General features: G+C 46.9%; 1 protein-coding gene across 2 annotated transcripts in view; it reads left to right on the top strand.

The window, feature by feature from the left end:
• The window catches only part of TWF2 (twinfilin actin binding protein 2), a 73,791-nt gene that overhangs the window by 11,064 nt on the left and 42,085 nt on the right, over window positions 1–20,642 (top strand). For both annotated transcript variants that reach the window (XM_073352468.2, XM_073352469.2), the window contains exon 2: window positions 14,589–14,666. In XM_073352468.2, the coding sequence (XP_073208569.1) occupies window positions 14,589–14,666 (78 nt within the window). The remainder of the gene's footprint in view (window positions 1–14,588; window positions 14,667–20,642) is intronic.

Genomic DNA, 20,642 nt, shown 5'->3' with positions numbered 1-20,642 from the left:
GGGTTGGAAGGGACCCCAGAAGGTCATCTAGTCCAACCCCCTGCTCAAAGCAGGACCAATCCCCAACTAAATCATCCCAGCCAGGGCTTTGTCAAGCCTGACCTTAAAAACCTCTAAGGAAGGAGATTCTACCACCTCCCTAGGTAACGCATTCCAGTGTTTCACCACCCTCTTAGTGAAAAAGTTTTTCCTAATATCCAATCTAAACCTCCCCCACTGCAACTTGAGACCATTACTCCTCGTTCTGTCATCTGCTACCATTGAGAACAGTCTAGAGCCATCCTCTTTGGAACCCCCTTTCAGGTAGTTGAAAGCAGCTATCAAATCCCCCCTCATTCTTCTCTTCTGCAGGCTAAACAATCCCAGCTCCCTCAGCCTCTCCTCATAACTCATGTGTTCCAGTCCCCTAATCATTTTGGTTGCCCTTCGCTGGACTCTCTCCAATTTATCCACATCCTTCTTTTAGTGTGGGGCCCAAAACTGGACACAGTACTCCAGATGAGGCCTCACCAATGTCGAATAGAGGGGAACGATCACGTCCCTCGATCTGCTCGCTATGCCCCTACTTATACATCCCAAAATGCCATTGGCCTTCTTGGCAACAAGGGCACACTGCTGACTCATATCCAGCTTCTCGTCCACTGTCACCCCTAGGTCCTTTTCCGCAGAACTGCTGCCTAGCCATTCGGTCCCTAGTCTGTAGCTGTGCATTGGGTTCTTCCGTCCTAAGTGCAGGACCCATGGTAAATAGCTCCTAAACCAGTCACCTGTCGTGAATTAGGGACATGATTTATAAGCCAGGAAAGGAGCTATATGTATTAGAGCTTACAGGAAAAAAAAATAGGACCAAACTTAATGGAAAATTCAAGAGTTTTCATTCTTGTCACAGATTTTTTTTTTTCCCATTTGCTGCTGTATTTTTTGTTCAATTTCAGTTTCAAAATCAGTAGTTTTCTAAAAGGAAAACGGTTTTGACCATGGTCAGCTTAAACATCAAGTGGGATTTTTTCAGTCCCAACTGGCAATCTGAGAGCACTCAGGTGAAATAGCGTTTTGCAGAGTGACCAGGCAACATTTCTGTTGTCGAGTTACATTGCAAACTTTTGAAAAATGGAAAACTTACAAAAACCCCTGGTTTCGACAAAAGGCCCTTCTTGAGTAAAGTACTCTTTCTTTCAAAAAATGTCGACAAGCACTAACAAATGCTGAACTTGGGCAGAACTGTTCCCACAAAGGGTATGCCTTCACTGCAGAGTTAGCATGAGCTCTTACCCAGGTGTTGCCCCCATCACTGTTCCTGTACACTCACCCCTCTCATCTAAGATAAGTGGTGCTTTACACCCAGGCTAGCTGGTCCCGTTGAGGGTGTGGGCTAGAGCTTGGGTTCTGCTTTCACTCACTTTGCAATGAGGATTCAGGCTAAATGACTCTAGTGCTGCTAGTCCTCCAGTGCCCTCCCACAGTTCCCCCTGTGTGCCTAGAACGGGTGGCCAACCTGGCTCTGGAGCCACATGCACCTCTTTAGAAGTTAATATGCGGCTCCTTGTATAGGCACCGACTCCAGAGCTGGAGCTATAGGTGCCAACTTTCCAATGTGCCAGGGGGTGCTCACTCCTCAACCCCTGGCTCAGCCACAGGCCCTACCCCCACTCCACCCCTTCCCACCAACTCCCCTGAGCTTGCTGTGCCCTCACTCCTCTCCCTCCCCCTGAGAGCCTCCTGCATCCCACGAAACAGCTGATTGGGAGGTGCGGGAAGGAAGGGAGAGGAGCTGATTGGTGGTGCTGCTGGTGAGTGGGAGGCTCTGGGTGGGGGAGTGCTGATGGGGGGCTCCTGACGTATTACTGTGGCTCTTTGGAAATGTACAGTAGTAAATTCTGGCTCCTTCTCAGGCTTAGGTTGGCCACCCCTGGCCGAGAAGGATAGACAGGTCTCTAGGATGACCATGTTTCCCAAGGAGAAAACTGGACTCCCCCAGCCGCTCGCCCGAGAGGTCCCCCCTTCAATGCAGTTGCTGGTTGCTGGAACCCTGCCCCCCTGCGGCAGGCTGTTGCCCCTTGCTGGAACCCTGTGCCTCCCCATCCCCCAGTGAGCCTGTTGCCCAGTCCCTGGAACCCTGTGGGACACCACCCCCCCCCCCCGCCAGGAGGCTGTTGCCTGATCACTGACACCCTGCAGGGGCCCCACATGCTGGAACACTGCTTCCTCCCGCCCCACAGGGGACTGGGCATCTCCACTTGCCCCCCTCCACACTGCATCCCACTTGTTCACTTTTGTCAAAAATTTGTCCTGTTGGCTCTTGCCAACTGAGCAAGTCAGTAAGAGCAAATGGGACAAGTGACTTCTTTTGGGGAAAAAAAGTTGGGATGGCTGGGACCAGGCTTAAAAAAGGGACCTTCCCAGCCAAAATGGGATGCATGGTCACCCTACAGTTCTGACACAGTTCGCTGTGAAAAAATCTTAGAGTGGCTTAGCATATTTCAACACACAACCCCCTGGGATGTGGCCTCAGCAGTCCTAGTGTTACACATAGGTGAGTGCAGCAACCATGAGGACACAGTAACTTGGATAAGCCTCAGCAGTGTGGCTGCTTACACCCAGGCTAGGCTAACTGGTGTTGAGACCTGGCTGCCAGTCACTCGAGTTTATTCTGCAGTGAAGACCTATCCAAGGAGTAATACAAGATGCAATGATATCTCACCAAGAAAGGGGACCAGAGCATAGATGGATTTCCTTTTAGGAAAGGAGAGAAGTAAGGGATATGGTGGAAAGTGGGGGGGACTGGGTTCAGAGTAACAAAAACCAGGCAGGTAAGTTGGCTGACTGACCTTGCCTTCCTAAAACCTCTTGTGGTGGTAAATCGATTTGTGCAAATACATGCAGTTTCCTGTTCTGTGTACAACAGTGCAGTCAGTAGCTTTGGAGTGTTTTCACTGTTTGCTGCATGTGGTCCCCATATGGGAATGGCTATCACAGGCATGTATACACTATGATCTTAAGTTGACCTACGTTAGGTCGACTTATAGCTACCGCAGTAATTGTGCTGATAACGCCCTGAGAACCCAACAACTGCTTCCATTCTTGACCCTGTGCACTGGGAGTGCTCACAGTCTGAGACACCAAACAGCATATTGGCACCTTGCTAGAACCCTGTGGCTGGCATATCATTTGCATATATATTTACATAACTGGATTGGAGACAAGAGACACCTTCTCTTCCTCTCTTCTTCCCCCCGGGTCTCAGAACCCACGCCCCAACCTGAGCCCGAATGTCTACACCACAGTTTTATAGCCCAAGCCTGAGTCAGCTGGCCCAGCTGCAGCCATGCCGTGGGTCTTTTATCTCAGTGTAAACATATCCTGGGAAAAGATGTGGAACAAGACTGTCTTCAATGCATTGTGTTGCCTCTTGTCCTTCCAGGCCCTGCTTCTCCAGCAGCACGGGAGCAGTGTATCTCTGGTCCCGAACTCAGGGATTGTGAATGTGAAATGAAAGCAGCTGCCTGGAGTCACTTTAATGTGAGGATTATGTCCAGTAAATGAAAGATTGATGTCCGGAGGCTTAAGTTACCTGTCAGAGGAAAGAGTGACTTGATGCATTCAGAAAGGCATCCATTTCAGGAAGCATGTATTATTGATCCAGAAGCATTGAGCTGTCTGGGACAGGGGTTGATGGTGAAGTTTGCACAAACAAAACCGAACTCACTTTCCCCCCAATAGGTGTATATGTGAGAAGACTGAGTCTAGAAGGAATGTAACCAGAGCTGGGCGGGGAGCTTGTACTTTACTGGTACATGTGCCTGGGAAGCTTTGGGCATTTATTAACATGTTTGCTCTTATTCGAGTCCTGAGCTCTGGGCACCAATCTACCTGTGTGCTGTGGGGCTTGGGTGTGGGTCTGGAGACACCCAGACCTGTGTCCTCCTCTGGAGGGGCGCATAGTGGCTTGAGGCATCTTCATATTGGTGAGTGTCCCCACTTGGTGGGGTGAACACTGGGCACAGTCTATGCTTCAACATGTGTTCCTGCTACGGTAATACAGGCATTTCTAAGTAGTCCACATCACACTGGGAGATTGGTCTGTTATGGAAATGAGTCTCATAAATGAGAGATTATATCTTTACTGTCAAGTAGGTTAGGTGAATTGTGAGGGAAGAAGGTGTTTCTAAGCACAGAATGGAGTAAATGGCATTTAAGTGGACTGATGAACAAAGCCTTGGTAGCCTATATAAGAGGGAGCCAGTCTATGGAAGGGCTCCTTTGGTATTAAATGATAGATGGAAGGTGTATCAGCCTCTGGGGAAAGGTGCAGCTTTCCCCTTACTGAGCAATTATTTGTTCTCTTTATTCTTAACTATCCAATGGGTCTGGGTGGCAAACTAGATACAAATGGAGCTGGTCATGGCCTCTAATCCTCCCTGGAATGTAGTACAGCCAGGACACGTCTGTGAGCAGTGCAAAATGTGGGAATTGTCTCTCTCTGCTCTGAGTGGAACAAGCTTGCCTTCTGTCTGCACTTGTTTAATAAGCATTTCACCCATAGAACATGCCCAGCACCTCTGTCCCTCTGGTAGTCAGAGGTCTGGGGCTTTCGCTTTTACCGAGCCCTTATTGTGTTCTTGTAGTGGGACACGATAGCCAATCACAGTGGCTCTCATTCTAAGGTCTCCAGGTTGTTTATGCCTTGGCGCCTGCATCGAGGCAGTGAGACCTTCTGCCCGCTCCAAAGGGTATGTCTACACTGTAGCTGGGAGGTGTGATTCCCAGCCTGGATAGACAGACTTGCGCTAGCTCAATTAGCAGTGTGTACATTGTGGTATGGGCAGCCGCTTGGGCTAGCCACCTGAGCTTAGACCCAGGTAGTCAGGCAGGGTAACCTGAGCCATTGCCTATACTGCAATGCCCATACTGCTATTTTTGGCACAGTAGCTGGAGCAGAGCTGAGCTAGCGCGAGTCTGTCTACCCATGATGGGAATTACACTTCCCAGTGTATCTCTATAGGCTGAGTGACCCTTTCAGCAGGGCTTGGTGTGCTCTGATGTCATTTTCTGGTTAGTGCAATCATGTTTTATATTCTTTGGACCACGTTTGGTGTGTTAGTGTCAGACTGGAACAGTGAGTTGTCTAGAAGGCTTTTGAAAAACAGCCTTTTTGCCCAGCTTCTAATGGCTACAAATAGATTTGCCAGAGGTACCCCCTTGGAATCTGTGCTGTGCATTTTACTCGTAGCCCTCTGTCCCTTAGGCTCTTCTGTCTGGCCCCTGTTCTTGTAGCAGCCCTTCATTAGAGGTCTGTGGCTCTGGTTCCTGATTCATTGCAAGCTTCTCAGTTTAGTACTATTGTCTGGAAATGGCTGTCCTGTTTGTTCACTGATTGGTCCTTATTAATTCAGTCATGGGCTCTCATAAAAAGAAACACCTGCTGTCGAGTCCAGTGACAAGTGACATAAGAACGTCCATACTGGGTCAGACCAAAGGTCCATCTAGCCTGGTACCCTGTCTTTTGACAGTGGCCAATGCCAGGTACCCCAGAGGGAATGAACAGAACAGGTAATCGCCAAGTGATCCACCCCCTGTCGCCCATTCCCAGCTTGTGGCAAACAGAGGCAAGGGACACCATCCCTGCCCATCCTGTCTAATAGCCATTGATGGACCTATCCTCCATGAATTTATCTGGTTCTTTTTTGAACCCTGTCTTGGCCTTCACAACATCCTCTGGCAAAGAGTTCCACAGGTTGAGTGTGCGTTGTGTGAAAAATACTTCCTTTTGTTTGTTTTTAAATCTGCTGCCTACTAATTTCATTTGGTGGCCCCTAGTTCTTGTGTTATGAGAAGGAATAAATAACACTTCCTTATTCACTCTTTCCACACCAGTCATGATTTTGTAGACCTCTATCATGTCCCCCTATAGTAGTCTCTTTTCCAAGCTGAAAAGTGTCAGTCTTATTAATCTCTCCTCATATGGCAGCCGTTCCATATCCCTTATCATTTTTGTTGCCCTTTTCTGAACCTTTTCCAATTCCAGTATATGTTTTTTGAAATGGGGCGGCCACATCTGCACACAGTATTCAAGATGTGGGCCGACCATGGATTTATATAGAGGCAACATATTTTCTGTCTTATTATCTAACCCTTTCTTCATGATTCCCAACATTGTGTTTCCTTTTTTTGACTGCCGCTGCACATTGAGTGGATATTTTCAGAGAACTATCCACAATGACTCCAAGATCTTTCTTGAGTGGTAACAGCTAAATTAGACCCCATCATTTTATATGTATAGTTGGGATTATGTTTTCCAGTGTGCATTTCTTTGCGTTTATCAACATTGAATTTCTTCTGCCATTTAGTTGCCCAGTCACCCAGTTTTGAGAGATCCTTTTGTAGCTCTTAGTTAAGTCCCAGGCAGACTGCTATCTTGAGTAGTTTTGTATCATCTGCAGATTTTGCCATCTCACTGTTTACTCCTTTTTCCAGATCATTTTATGAATATGTTAAATAGGACTGGGCCCAGTACAGACCCCTGGGGGACACACTATTTACTTCTCTCCATTCTGAAACTGACAATTGATTCCTAGCCTCTGTTTCCTACCTTTTAACCAGTTACCAATTCATGAGAGAACCTTCCCTCTTATCCCATGATTTCTTACTTTGCTCAAGAGCCTTTGGTGAGGGACCTTGTCAAAGGCTTTCTGAAAATCTAAATGCACTATATCCATTGGACCCCCCTCAAATAATTCTAGTAGATTGGTGAGGCATGATTTCCCTTTACAAAAACCATGTTGACTCTTCCCCAACAAATTATGTTTTTCTATGTGTCTGACAGTTTTGTTCTTTACTGTAGTTTCAACCAGCTTGCCCGGTACTGAAGTCAGGCTTCCTGGCCTATAATTGCTGGGGTCACCTCTGGAGCTCTTTTTAAAAATTGGTGTCACATTAGCTATCCTCCAGTCATTTGGTACAGAAGCTGATTTAAATGAAAGGTTACAGACTACAGGTAGTAGTCCTGCAATTTCATATTTGAGTTCCTTCAGAACTCTTCTTGGGTGAATACCATTGGGTCCTGGTGATTTATTACTGTTTATCAGTTTGTTCCAGAGCCACCTCCTAATGACCCGTCAATCTGGGCCAGTTCCTCAGATTTGTCACCTAAAAAGAATGGCTCAGGTTTGGGAATCTCCCTCACATCCTCAGCCGTGAAGACCGATGCAAAGAATTAATTTAATTTCTCTGCAATGGCCTTATCGTCCTTGAGTGCGCCTTTAGCATCTCGATCACCACACTGGTTGTTTAGCAGGCTTCCTGCTTCTGATGTGTGGTGTGTTTTTTTTTTTGGGGTTTTTTTTTTTTTTTTTGCTATTACTTTTTGAGTCTTTGGCTAGCTGTTCTTCATATTCTTTTTTGGCCTCCCTAATTATATTTTTTCACTTCATTTTCCAGAGTTTATGCTCCTTTCTATTTTTAAAAGATTCCTTTTTGCCTCTCACTGCTTCTTTTACTTTGTTGTTTAGCCACGGTGGCTCTTTTGGTTCTCTTAGTATGTTTTTTAATTTGGGGTATACATTTTAGTTGAGCCTCTATTATGGTGTCTTTAAAAAATTTCCATGCAGCTTGCAAGGTTTTTACTTTTGGTGCTGTACATTTTAATTTCTGTTTCACTAACCTCCTCATTTTTGTGTAGTTCCCCTTTCTGAAATTAAATGCTACAGTGTTGTGCTGCTGTGGTGTTTTCCCTTGCCACAGGGATGTTAAATTTAATTATATTATGGTCATTATTACCAAGCGGTTCAGCTATATTTACCTCTTGGACCTGATCCTATGCTCCACTTAAGACTAAATCAAGAATTGCCTCTCCTGTTGTGGGTTCCAGGACTAGCTGCTCCAAGAAGCAGTCATTTAAGGTGTCAAGAAACTTTAACTTTGCATCCCATCCTGAGGTGATATGTACCCAATCAATATGGGGATAGTTGAAATCCCCCATTGTTGTAGAGTTTTTTATTTTAATAGCCTCTCTAATCTCCCTGAGCATTTCACAGTCACTATCACCATCTTGGTCAAGTCCTCGGTAATATATCCCTACTGCTATATTCTTATTATTCAAGCATGGAATTACTATCCATAGAGGTTCTATGGTACAGATTGGTTCATTTAAGATTTTTACTTCATTTGATTCTACGTTTTCTTTCATGTATAGTGCCAATCTCCCACCAGCAGAACCTGTTCTGTCCTTCCGATATATTTTGTACCCTGGTATTACTGTGTCCCATTGATTATCCTTGTTCCATCAAGTTTCTGTGGTGCCTATTATATCAATATCCTCATTTAATACGAGGCACTGTAGTTCACCTATCTTATTATTTAGAGCAGTCACTGCTCTGCACAAAGTTAATCAAGAACCTTAGGTGAATATGGTAATGTCCTAGCAGGTTTTCAGGAATGTTTTCTTAGTAGGGCCCTACCAAATTCTCGGCCATGAAAAATGCGTCATGGACCATGAAATCTGGTCTTTCCCCATTAAATCCACTCTTTTGTGTGGTTTTACCCTATACAATACAGATTTCATAGGGAAGACCAGTGTTTCTCAGATTGGGAGTCCTGACCCAAAAGGGAGTTGCAGGGGGTCACAAAGTTACTTTAGGGGGCTGTGGTATTGCCACCCTTACTTCTGCGCTGCCTTCAGAGCTAGGTGGCTGGAGAGAGGCTGCTGTTGGCCAGGCACCCAGCTCTGAAGGCAGCTCCCTGCCAACAGCAGAACAGAAGTAAGGGTGGCATGATATGGTATTGCCACCCTTACTTCTGCGCCGCTGCTGGCAATGGCTCTGCCTTCAGAGCTGGGCTCTCGTCCAGCAGCCACCGCTCTCCCAGCTGCCCAGCTCTGAAGGCAGCACCGCTGCTAGCAGCAGCACAGAAGTAATGGTAGCAGTACCGCAACATCCCCCTACCACAATAACCTTATGACCCCCGACCCCTCCCCCCCCAAACTACTCCTTTTCGGGTCAGGACCCCTACAATTACAACACTGACATTTCAGATTTAAATCACGACATTTTTTAAATCTTCTGACCGTGAAATTGACCAAAATGGACCGTGAATTTGGTAGGGCCCTACTTATAGGGAGTGAGATGAGTGGGACAACCTCTGACACGCGTCAAGTTTTATTACAGGCTGCTAAGAGAAGTGGTCAAGTTCAGGTGCTCTGCGCTCATACTGAAAATGCTCTTGACTAACGTTTTCCTTTTTCCCTCTGGTGTATTTGCTACTTGACCTTCCTCAGCTCCATGATGGGATTTTGAAAATTCCCCCAGTGATCTAGGAGCACAAATCCACTGACTTGCAATGGGATTTGTGCTCCAGAGTCACTCTGGTGCTTTTGGAAAGCCCACACACCATTTTTACCAGGAAAATAATGCTCTCTACTTTAAGTGACTCTTTAAGTACCTGATACGCAGCTAAATAGAATGGATAAATTTGGAGGGCTATCAGTCAGCACCTTTTACCAACTCTAAGGTTTACCTAGGGTGAAAAATGAAGAAAAACCTGTTTATCTGCGTTAGAGCTCTCCCCGTGTTTTCTATTCAGTGATTGGAGCTATATAAATACATAAGCGAGACAGTCTCTCCGCTTTGCCAGTGCAATAGAAATTTGGGATAGAAAAGACTTACTGGGGTGTTTTGTTCACTTTCATGGGTTCCAGTGAATACAACTGTATATCTCTTTTCCCCTCAGAGGACCTTGTTGAGTGGTAGATTCCCATACGTGGGCAGGCTGTTTCCTTCCTGCCCTGTTTGTGGCAAAGGGGATAAAAATATCAGAGGAAGCTCATGTGGCGAATATGTTAAAACCAGCTTGTCTCTGACAGCAGAGCTGGTGCTGGGATAAGTTGAAAGTGTGATCAGTCTTTTTGAAAAGGAGAGAGCATTTCCAGTTTCTTTGGGCAATTTTCTGGCTGCAATACCATTTGGCTTATAGAGTTCCTGTCTCCCCTAAAATGCCTTAATTTTAGGGGTCCCCTTCCCCCAGTCACACTGCCTGCATTGCTGTTTCATCTCAACAGATCTTAATTATGGGGCTCTTCCCACCCAGTCACACACCCCAACCTGAAATCGTTAAGTCTCTGGAGTTTATTTCAAATCTCTACATTTCGAAGGGGCTTATAACTGCTCTAATTCACAAAGTCCCAGCCTGATGGACAGTTCTCTCCCACTCCCTCCAACTGGGAGATGGAGGGAGAGAGAAGTTAGTGGCCTCTGAGATATTTCTATTTAAGCTGTGGCATCTGAAAACTGTCCCAGCTGCAAATAAGCTGTTGTGAATTTACATAAACAGTAACATCTTAATGCATTTTAGTGCTTTAGGCTGTCCTTGTCTGCCCACGGATTAGCATTTGCTTTAACAAGAGTTCTGCCTGTGGAATAGAGAGAAGAGAGGCCCTGGCCTGTTTGACGGGCAGCTGCAAGGAAGATCCTGTACTAAGGAGCTTTTTTGTGAATGTCTCATTTCCAAACGAGTTTTCAATCTTTGTATGTGTTCCCTTTCAAATGGTTCTCGGATGTGCCCCAGAATACTTTGCGCCAGTTTCCACTACTCTTCAAAAGCGGTGCCTTGCCTGTGATCTTTTGGAAGAAGCCCTGTCGGAATGGTCACAATGAGGGGGTGGCCCACAATGAAGAGTATGGCTGCTTGGGGCTGAGCACTGCACTTCAGTGGAAGAGCAGAGACCTGGAAGAGGAGCTGATTGTGAGCTCTCTCCCTTGTTATTAGCCCACTCAGTCACCAACCGCTATCCTTGGGGAGTTAGTCCGCTCAGTTCAGCTATGCTAGTGATCTGCAAGCACAGAGGGTTCCCGGAGGGCCATTACTTTCCATCTTTTGTGCTGTCCACATCTCCTGCATTCTCCAAAATGTTTCTATGGAAGGAGGTAGGGAGATTGGGTGGTTTGCACAGGAAAGATTCAAGTTTGTTGCAGTTTTTCCACGGTAAAAACCCAGGTGTCTGATGTTCCTGTTCACATCACAGGACTAAGTGGAAGAGATTTGGCCCCAGGTGGAAGGAAATTGATCATGTTGAGTGCTGACTCCAACAGCCATTCAGTGCAGCTCTTTGCTAACAAGTGAGATTGTGACAGCTTCCTTTGTAATACTACTTAACTGTGGATATTGAAGCATTTGTTGGCCACCTCTGCAGATGCCTTGCAAGTCCCTTTGTTGCAAAGTCTGATTAAAATCTGCCTTTGGCAAGAAGGTTTGTAATGAGCACTTGCGGTGTGACTCTGGGAGGGGAGGGGAAAATTTGCTCTTGACAAATCAAGTATTGATATTGAGGTGGCTTATGGGGTACAGAATGGAGATTTACCAGCACAGCTGGATGGTAAAGAATCAGATAATTGACACTTAGAGCACTGGTGTGTTCTAGGCTGATCTGTAGGAAATGCTTAGAAATGCTTGTGCACAGCATCCAAATCACCTAACAGGATGCACTTGAATAATATAGACACTAATTGGGCTCCTTGAAAGGGCTGTCCATTGCAAGGACTATGATATACCCCGTAACTAACGTGAGAGGTACATCTTTCTTCAGTGAAGAGGGGTGGGAGGAAGAAATTAAAGGCCCTTCCCAATATTGGTGGAGATACCGTAGGCACTTGGCTGAAAGGTGAGCTCCAGAGATCTTTGTGTGTCCCTGATAGAGGAAACAAGTCCTCCCCAGCTAGAACTATTGCTGTCGCTGCCGATTCCCAGTGGTTTGAAGACTTCATTCGAGGGAGTTCCTTGCCCCTGGAAGCGTGGAGGGGAAGTGCATGTGCTCCACATCGTAATCAAGCAACCTGGACCTGTGCTATAAAATAGAGGGCTGGGCTTGTGACCATCTGGCTGGCATGTTCAGTGAAAGATTAAGCCATGGGAAAACCAGATGGTGTTTAGAAAAACCTGATGCTTAGAACAATAGTGGCCTTTCCTTTCATCTCCCACTCTTGTCCAAAATATCCCTCTCTTTCCGTTTGGTCCCATCTCCGAGACTCTGCACCCTCAAAAAAGCCTAGAAACACTGCAGAGGTGTTGGGCCAGACTTTGCAGACACCCAGTCTGTATGTCGCTCAGGTTTAGTAAGTGCTTCTGAGGTTAACTCTGTGGAGTTCAAGGGAAGCTGCCTTTGAAGTTCTGACCCTGGGCTGTAAGAGAGCAGAGCAAATCGGAGTGGTCAGGGACTCTAATGCAGACAAGTAAGCCTTGTAGGCACTTCCTGTGATGGGTGACAAATGAAACTTCAGCTGGAACAGCAGTCCAGAAAATTCAATATTATTTGAACTTAAAGTAACCTCTTCTTCTTTCCTCCTCCTCCAGTCAAACTGAATGGCCTGGGAAAGGCAGCCTGTAACCCTGACCGTCCGTTGACATTATGTATTCAAAATCCCATTGAGCCAGTCTAATGCTCCATTTGGCTGCAGGCTTTAGGACATTGTTACAGTTACACATAAAAATGTAATGGGCAGTCAGAGTTGGTGGCATTCCCTGGCCCTCTTGTCTGTCCCCAGTAAAACTGCAAACTCTAGGCTTGTATTAATACTTCATTAAGCTCCTTAAAGTATGTTTACGCTGCCAAAAAAAACCCCAACAACCCAGCAACACACCACGGCAGCAAGCCTGGGCCTGGGTCAACTGACTCGGGCTTGTACTATGGGGATAAAAATAGCAGTGTAGATGTTTCTGCAGGAGCTGGAGTCCGGGCTCTGAAACTCGATGTAGGGCTATGGGTGAGTGGGCTCTCTCAGCCTGGGCTCCAGCCCCAGTGGGAATGTCTACGCTGCTGTTTTTAGCTGAGCCTGAGTCAGTTGACCCAGGCTCAGAGACTCACTGCCCTAGTTTGTGGTGTGTTTTGCAGTATTGAGGTACTCTTTGATTCAGCTACCCATCTGGCATGTCTTATCTCTCCACAAAGCAGCCAGGTTCCCTCTGTGCACTAGGGATGACTGGCCACATGCAGTAGTGATGTGATACTGGCCAGATTACTGCTGTATGGTGCACTTCCTGTTCTAACCCAAGTCTTTCCCCTCTCTGAATATTTATGATGGCTGCTTTACCTGTGATCCAACGTGTAGCATTTCAAAGGCCAGCAGGAAACCCTGGTGTTGGAGGTAGGCTGGGGTGCTGTCTGTTGGAGGTGCTTTCTTGCAGGTTAGATGTAGCTAAAGTTCTGATGGCTCATTTTTATTAAGATGTTGAGCAAGAATAGGGATGCCAATCCCAGATTCCTAGCTTAAATACTAGTGCTGATCATTACTGGGCTGGGGCTCTTCTCCACTTCCTGCCCTAGGCTGTTGTTACAAGTGTTGCTGGATGCTGTTAAACAGCTGGTTTCAGAGTAGCAGCCGTGTTAGTCTGTATCCGCAAAAAGGAAAGGAGTACTTGTGGCACCTTAGAGACTAACCAATTTATTTGAGCATAAGCTTTTGTGAGCTGCAGCTCGCTTCATCGGATGCCACTACATGCATCCGATGAAGCGAGCTGTAGCTCACGAAAGCTTATGCTCAAATAAATTTGTTAGTCTCTAAGGTACCACAAGTACTCCTTTCCTTTTTGTTAAACAGCTGATGAGTTTAACTCAGAGGTGGCTTCCTCTCAGTGAGGCCAGGGGTGGAGCGATTCCTTCGTATGTTTGAGAGCATATAAAGTGCTAGAGGATCCTCTGGGATCAATGACTGGGGTTGTCTGCTAGCGTCCCTAGGATTTTGATTCTAACTAGATAAGTGTCCACAGTCACCGGTAACCTTGGTTGGTGGGAGGAAAGGAAGGCATCCTAGAATTGTATTCCAAACTGGCCTGCCTCATTTTCTTATAACTGAAGCTACTCAGGCCCTGGGGGAAAGCCTACTAGGCAATACAGCCAGTTGTTGCTAACACACAAACAGGTCTCTGTTCTGCAGGATCTGAGTCCTCAAGTCCCAAGGCTTATCACCGCTCATCCTTGAGGCGTCATGGTGGGACAAGCAGAGAGTGAAATTCAAAGTGGCTACAGTTCCGATTCCTATAAAATTCTGGCAGCTTCTGTGTTATGCAGCCTTCCCGCTGGAGGTCACACGCTCCAGCATACAGCATCCAAAGCAAAATGTAACCAAGGAAAGTGTTTGAACACAACAGAGCTGCCTCTACCCATCATCACACCTTCCAGCTGCCCTCCTCCCCCACCCCACATGCAAACCAGGATACGCTGCACACTTAATAAACTGACACTTGAGCCTGCCCTCCCTGCCCCAGCCAAACTATCATCTAAATTTGGGCTATTATGTTCACCCAGTCTAAGTATCAAGTTCTCTGGATCACATGTGCTCCTAGACAGTATTTAACTCTGAAACCTCTGAGAGACAGGACTTTGTATCCTTCACAGTGTAGATCACACAGCAAGTGAAATCGGCTGCTTTGTTTTTATTCTGTCCACTTTTTACCATCAGGGATTTTTGACTCTCTTCCACTTAGTTCTTCATTAGTTTTTGTCACCTTCTCCTCCCCCCCTCCCCTCCCCTACTTGGTTTGAAGAGCAGAATAACATTTGGTTTGTCTACTAAGTTTGATCACAATGTTTCTGGTTCTTTTAGCCACCACAGAGTTAAAGGACTTTTTTGCCAAGGCCCGGAATGGCTCGATCCGTCTCATCAAAGTCGTCATTGAGGATGGTAAGTTCTGTTTAATTCCATTTCTTTGTGCTGCCTTGTTTTTCTCTATGGCTGTGGCCGATCCTGCTATAACAGAGAAGACCTTGCTGCTGCCGATGGAAAATCCTGCTAGGGGCTCCTGGAATGTGGCCGCTCAGAATAGACTGTGTGGAGTGAACACAGCTGACATTTTGAAGGAGCAGAATTCTGATGCCTTTTATTTTCTTCAGCAGTATCTCTATGGGACCCACTGTGATCCACCTGTTTCCAATGGGGAGCAGTCACTTGTACAGGCAGCTAGTACCGCTTCCCAGTGGCAGTAAGGGGTTCACAGTCAGTCTGGCCTGATGCAGTGCTGGTATCTGCTTCGCTGTTCTCTGTCAGGTCTCTTGGATGTTGGGGCTGCGTCCTGACAATATGGCTTTGCTGGTGTAGACTGTTCTGCTTCCCTGGGGCTGTTTGCCAACTGCCCTTGAGTGAATCCTACAGGAAGGAGACCCCCACTGGGTGATGGGTGCTCTAGAAACACCTAAGAGAAGGATAACCACCCCAGATGCTGCAGTAATACTGTAAATGGTATTGCTTTGGACTGTTAGTGTAGCCTTTTTCAATGAGGCGACGAGTGGGTATAGGATTGTTCCCAGTCTGGGAGTTTATTCCTTATTCTGGTGCTTAAGCTTTTCCTCAGCAGTCTCTTTAGTGTAGCTGTGCCTTTAGTCTCTAGAGAGCTTACAGCAGCGGACCTGAATCAATGCAGCGGTGCCGCTGTAAGCTCTCCAATGTAGCTGTTCGAAGCCAATGGGAGAGAGCTCTCCCATCGGCTGAACTACTCCAGCCCCCCACCAGTGGCAGTGGCTATGTTGGTGGGAGAAGCTCTCCTGCCAACATAGTGCTGTCCACACTGGTGCTTATGTTGGTGTAATTTATGTTGCTCGGGGGTGATTTATTAACCTCTTCCCCCCCCACCCCCCCGAGACAGAAGTTATGCCAACATAAGCTGTAGTGTAGACCAGTGGTCTCCAAAGTGGGGTGTGCAAGACTATCGATTGGGGGGCGCAGCAGGAGGAGCACCGCCGGGGGGGGGCGGCCCTGAGTCCTCCTGCCTGTGGAGGAGCCGGGGCAGCCGCGCAGCCAGCGACCAGAAAGAAGCGGCGCTTTCCCCTTCAAAGCGCTGCTTCTCTCCAGCCGCTGGCTGCGAGGCTGCCCCGGCTCCTCCTGAGTCCTGCGGCTCATGCTCTCAGGGCTGCATTCCAAAAGCGGCTTTAGAGCTGCAGGCCAGGGCCCCCTTAGCCCAGGGCCCTAAAGCCCCTCCGTTCTGGGTGGCCCTGCCTGCCGGGGGGAGGGGGGGCAGCTCTCAGAATCGTGGCTATGGGGGTGGTGCTGCGCTGTGCAGAGCCCCCTGCAGCAAACAGGAGCTGCCCCAGGTAAGTTCACCTCCTGCCTGCCCCAGCCCTGAGCCTCCTTCCGCACCCCCACCCTGAGCACCCTCCCACACCCTAACTCCTTCCCAGACCCCGCCCTGAGTGCCCGCTGTGTCAATGTTAAACCAAGATTTTCAAAACTAATAAAGCATATTCAATCCCATTACTCTCACTAAAAATATAAATTTTTTTTTAGTGAGAGCAAAAAGGTTTTTTGTACTGTGAATAAATAAAAAAAAGATTCTAAAAATATTTTTCATCTTTATCTCATTGGTTTTCAATTTCTATTTTTTGTGTATGTTTAATAATTTACACAATATATTGTACAGTAATACATGTATATAATTTATACATAAATATACATATATTGGTGTGTGCTCAAAAAATTTTTACTGATAAGGGTGCGCGAGACCACTGGTGTAGATATAGCCTCAGAAGAGCAGCATCCCTGAGCTTGTTTACACTTGGCGGTGCTGTAGTGCTTAGTGAAGACGCTACCTGTGCTGAAGGGAGAGCTTCCTGAGAGGCGGTAGCTCAGTTGATGGGAGAAGCCCTCCCGACATAGCTCTATCTACGCTGGAGTTCAGTTGGTATAACTGCCTTGTCCAGACCCCTGAGTGGTGTAGTTATACTGACATATGTTTGTAGTGTGGACCAGGGCCGAGTCAGCCCAATGGATGCTTTCTCCTTCCGTGACCTGAAAGCAGCATAGGATAGGGTGAGCAAAACTCCAGAGCCAGATCCTCCGCTAGCGTAACCTGGCACAGCTTCACTTCGTCAGACTTACAGCTGCCGAGGAGCTGGCCCCAGATGTAGAGAGTAAGTGAAGGTGTTCACTCAGACCAGATCCTAGACTGCGTTTCCTCCTGTCGTAGTGTGTTTTATGGCTTTCACATCCCCAGTTTCTTGTGCTTTAGGATTTTTTCCAGTTCCTACTATTTCTATTTTGGGTTTAAATTGAGTGGAGCAAATCAGTCTGTGGCATGTTTTTTGTTTTTGGGCTATCTAAAGGTAACTTTCAGTAGCTCACATTTATCAGATAAACAAATGGAACAAGGCATTGATTTGCCTGCTAACTTACTACAGAACCTTTTTGGTAGGTTTTCCATAGCCCTAACTGCAATATGTCCCAGAGCAGGCTGCATTACTGATTAGCTGACCATTGTAAAACCTGCACTGCAGACATTAATCCATGCCAGCCCATCAGCTGCTTGCTAGGGCAGAAGGGCTTAGGGCATGTTTCTCTTTGGGGTGATGGGCAGGCTTGTCTTTAGTTCCATCAGGTGGAGACTTTAGAAATCAGCTGGTGAAAGACAATGTCTGTTTATCCTGTAATAAATACAGCAGCATTCATTGCATCTGTGTTCTCTTCTGGCTAGTGCTTTGTATGCACGATCCCTCAGCATCGCAAGGGCTTGTTCTCTGCAGTACTGCCAGGGCATGTGGAAATGCATGAAATCTGCATTGTAGCTCTCAATGAATTTGTGGAGGTAAATGTTAAAGACAGATTGTGCCCCACCTCAGCTCCTACGTACTTCTCCATCTGCATAGAGGGAGTGGAAAGGAACTGCAACTGGCTTCTGTGGTGTGCACACTGCATAGGGCCACTATAAACAGCCCTATGCTGTCCTCTGTGCAGACCCTAGCATAAGGGGATGTGCAGGGAGCAGGAGAGATCAGGCACATAGCCCTTGGTGCTATATGAGTTGCGCTGCTTAAGTTAGAGCAGCTAGGGTGTACTCAAACTCACGCAAGGGGCTACTTCCTCCCCCACATCAGAACCTAAGACCCGTAAAGCCACCTCTGCACCCCCACCCATGTGTTGAGGCCTTGCTAGGGTACCTGCTGGAGGTGCTGCACAGAGTTGGACCCAGAGTGCATAATAGGAAACTGACTAGTTACTGCTACCCATGGAGCAGGAAGCATAATGAACTTACGTCCAATCAGTTCTGTTTTTGCTTTCTCTTGCATAGATTATCCTACCCAGATATACCAGGATGTTCCATCGTCCCCTTCGCCCTCTCCTGTGTGAGTCAGTATCTCTCTCTCTGCTGGGTGCTAGTTTTGTATCCTTTCCATGCTGGGTGAGGGACTAGTGCAAGTCATGCTCGTAATGTTGAGCAGATTCTGCTTGCTTCTGTGTGCCCTAGCATGTTGCAATACCCAGGGATTTTCCAGGTAGAGGCTGGACGTTTGGTAGGACAGGAGGACAGTCTCGTGACTAAACCACGGGTTGGAAGTCAGGCGTTCCAAGTTCTGTTCCCAGCTCTGTCACTGACTCACTATGACCTTGGGCAGAGTCAGTTGGGGCCTGATTTTCAGAAGTTCTGATCGCCCACCCCTTCAGAGTAATTAGTAGGAGCTGAGAGTTCTCAGCATCTTTGAAAATAAAGCTCTTAATCTCTGTGCTTCAGTTTCCTCCTCGGTAACAAGGGATAATCCTTGCCTGGCTCATGGGGCTCTTGGTAAGATCAATTCAGTAAGGTTTATGCATAAGCAGGGTGCCCACTCTTTCCCCTCAGTGCAGCTGATTCAGTGTTGGATTATTTGCAATTGGCGATCTCAGTAAGAATACATTCGTCACCACTCATGAGAGCTGTACTCATGTCATCTCTGCAGAGACCGAATGGGATATCTTCATCTGCATGACGTGTTGCTGTAGAACTTGAGGACTCCATGGGGAACTGTATGGGAGGATTTAACTGTGAGCTCCCCTTGTCTGCAAGGCAGGAGTTCTGGTTTTCCTGTGTGAATCTTCCCATGATTATTTTTGTGGGGGACATTTTGTATAGCCCAAGCTCCCAGCAGTAGAGAGGGGAATAGGTATAGACCATAGGACTTGGCATCTGATCAACAGAGATTGTGTAGAATTGCTAGCAGCTAAGCTGGAATGATCATCAGTCCTTAAATTATGTGTGGCTATCGTAGTACAGTGGAGGAAATCAGCAAATGGCTTTTTACCCATCAGAAATGCCTGACTGTGTCTGAGCAGAATAGTCACAGGAAATGCAGAGACCTATTTAACCAGTTTACTAGGAATTGTTGGGATAGAAGGTGAATTGAGGGATAATAGCAGTTGGCTCTAGTGACAAATTTCACTTGATCAAAGCACATAGTGGCAAGACCCACTGATGAAGGTATGATTGCTGCCAGTTGAGTCCTTCTAGCGAGCCAGTGCTCTGATACGGGTTTGACTCTTGGGCTGAGGACAGCCTCTTCAATTCTCTTAAGGAGTGAGAAAGGGGGAGCTCCTGCAATGAGGAAGGATGAACTAGTGGTTGAGATGCTGGCCTGGGTCGTGGGAGACCCAGATTGAATTGCTGCTCTGCCACTGACTCCCTGTCTGACCTTACGGCAAATCACTTCCGCTGTCCAAGTGGGGAACTGAGGCATAATGGGGCTAGCAGCACTGCACTGCCTCACAGGGGACTCTTGAGGATATAAAAATTAAATGGTGAGGTGCTACAGTACTGGAGGCCTAGGATAACTAGGGTGGTCTTCGGTCTAGATTTCCCTTTTTTGAAAGTGATACCTTTGAGATAACCAGAAGCCATATTCCCATATTCTGCTTTCCTGTTCTGCATATGTAGGGAGAGCAGAATAGGAGGATCGAGATCTACTGTGTGGATCTGAGAGGAGAGTTGGGCCCTAAATGGGAGTTGGCATGGGGGAATGGGGAAGGGAGGAGGCTGAGGATGGGGTATTACATCTTTGGTTGAAATACCATTCCAAGTGTGTCTGCATCAGGAATGGCATCTGAGTTACCAGATTTGGGAGAAGGGAGTGTATTAGAAAACCAGCCCATTGCTATCCTGAGCCCATACAGTGCAGTGATGCTTATTTAAAAATATGTATGCTCCATTCATCTTTGGTTAGAAAGCTCGGCAAATGAGTAATGAAAGCAGGCATGTTCCATTATTCTGTCATAAGCTGGCATTGCTGAGATGGCCTGAAATTAAATGGACACATTAGCAGAGAAACAGATTGATATGGTGCCAGGCTGACCCTGCCTGCCTGTGTCCACCATCCCCCTCTCTATCTAGCCAACCCTGAGGCTGGGCAGCTGACGATGCTATTCCCTAGCTGGGTGTTTCGTGCTGCAAAGTTAGAACTTTCCACTCATTGCCTCTTTGAACTTGACTGCAAGCAGCCAGCTCCTTTGAGGTTGGCCATCAAATCACGTTTGCTATTCTAAGGGGTAGATCAGTGATTCTCAACCTATTTACTGTTGCAGGCTGCATATGCAGCTCTCTCTGTTATGTGGGCCGCATCCACACAATATATATATGCTACCTGTATGGCCCTCAGGATGTCCCATGGGCCACAGCTGTGTGCTGATTAGGCCGCAAGTAGCCTGCAGATTGAGAGCTACTGGGCTAGATGGAAGATGCTGAGACACTTCCTGGTTTTATGAAAGTTAATTTTATTGCAAAGCATTTTTGTATCCATGTAGGTTCTGCTTGGATTGCTTCTAGGTGTTAGGCAGAGTGGATTTCTACCAAAGTCTTACACTGACACCAGCTGTCCTGTTCGGGGTATAATAATACTTAGTTTCAGAGTGGTAGCCGTGTTAGTC

This window comes from Lepidochelys kempii, chromosome 7 (assembly GCF_965140285.1).
Source record: "Lepidochelys kempii isolate rLepKem1 chromosome 7, rLepKem1.hap1, whole genome shotgun sequence".
Taxonomy (NCBI): domain Eukaryota; kingdom Metazoa; phylum Chordata; order Testudines; family Cheloniidae; genus Lepidochelys; species Lepidochelys kempii.
Note: the sequence above shows the minus strand (reverse complement) of the source record. Positions and strands in the feature narration are given on the sequence as shown.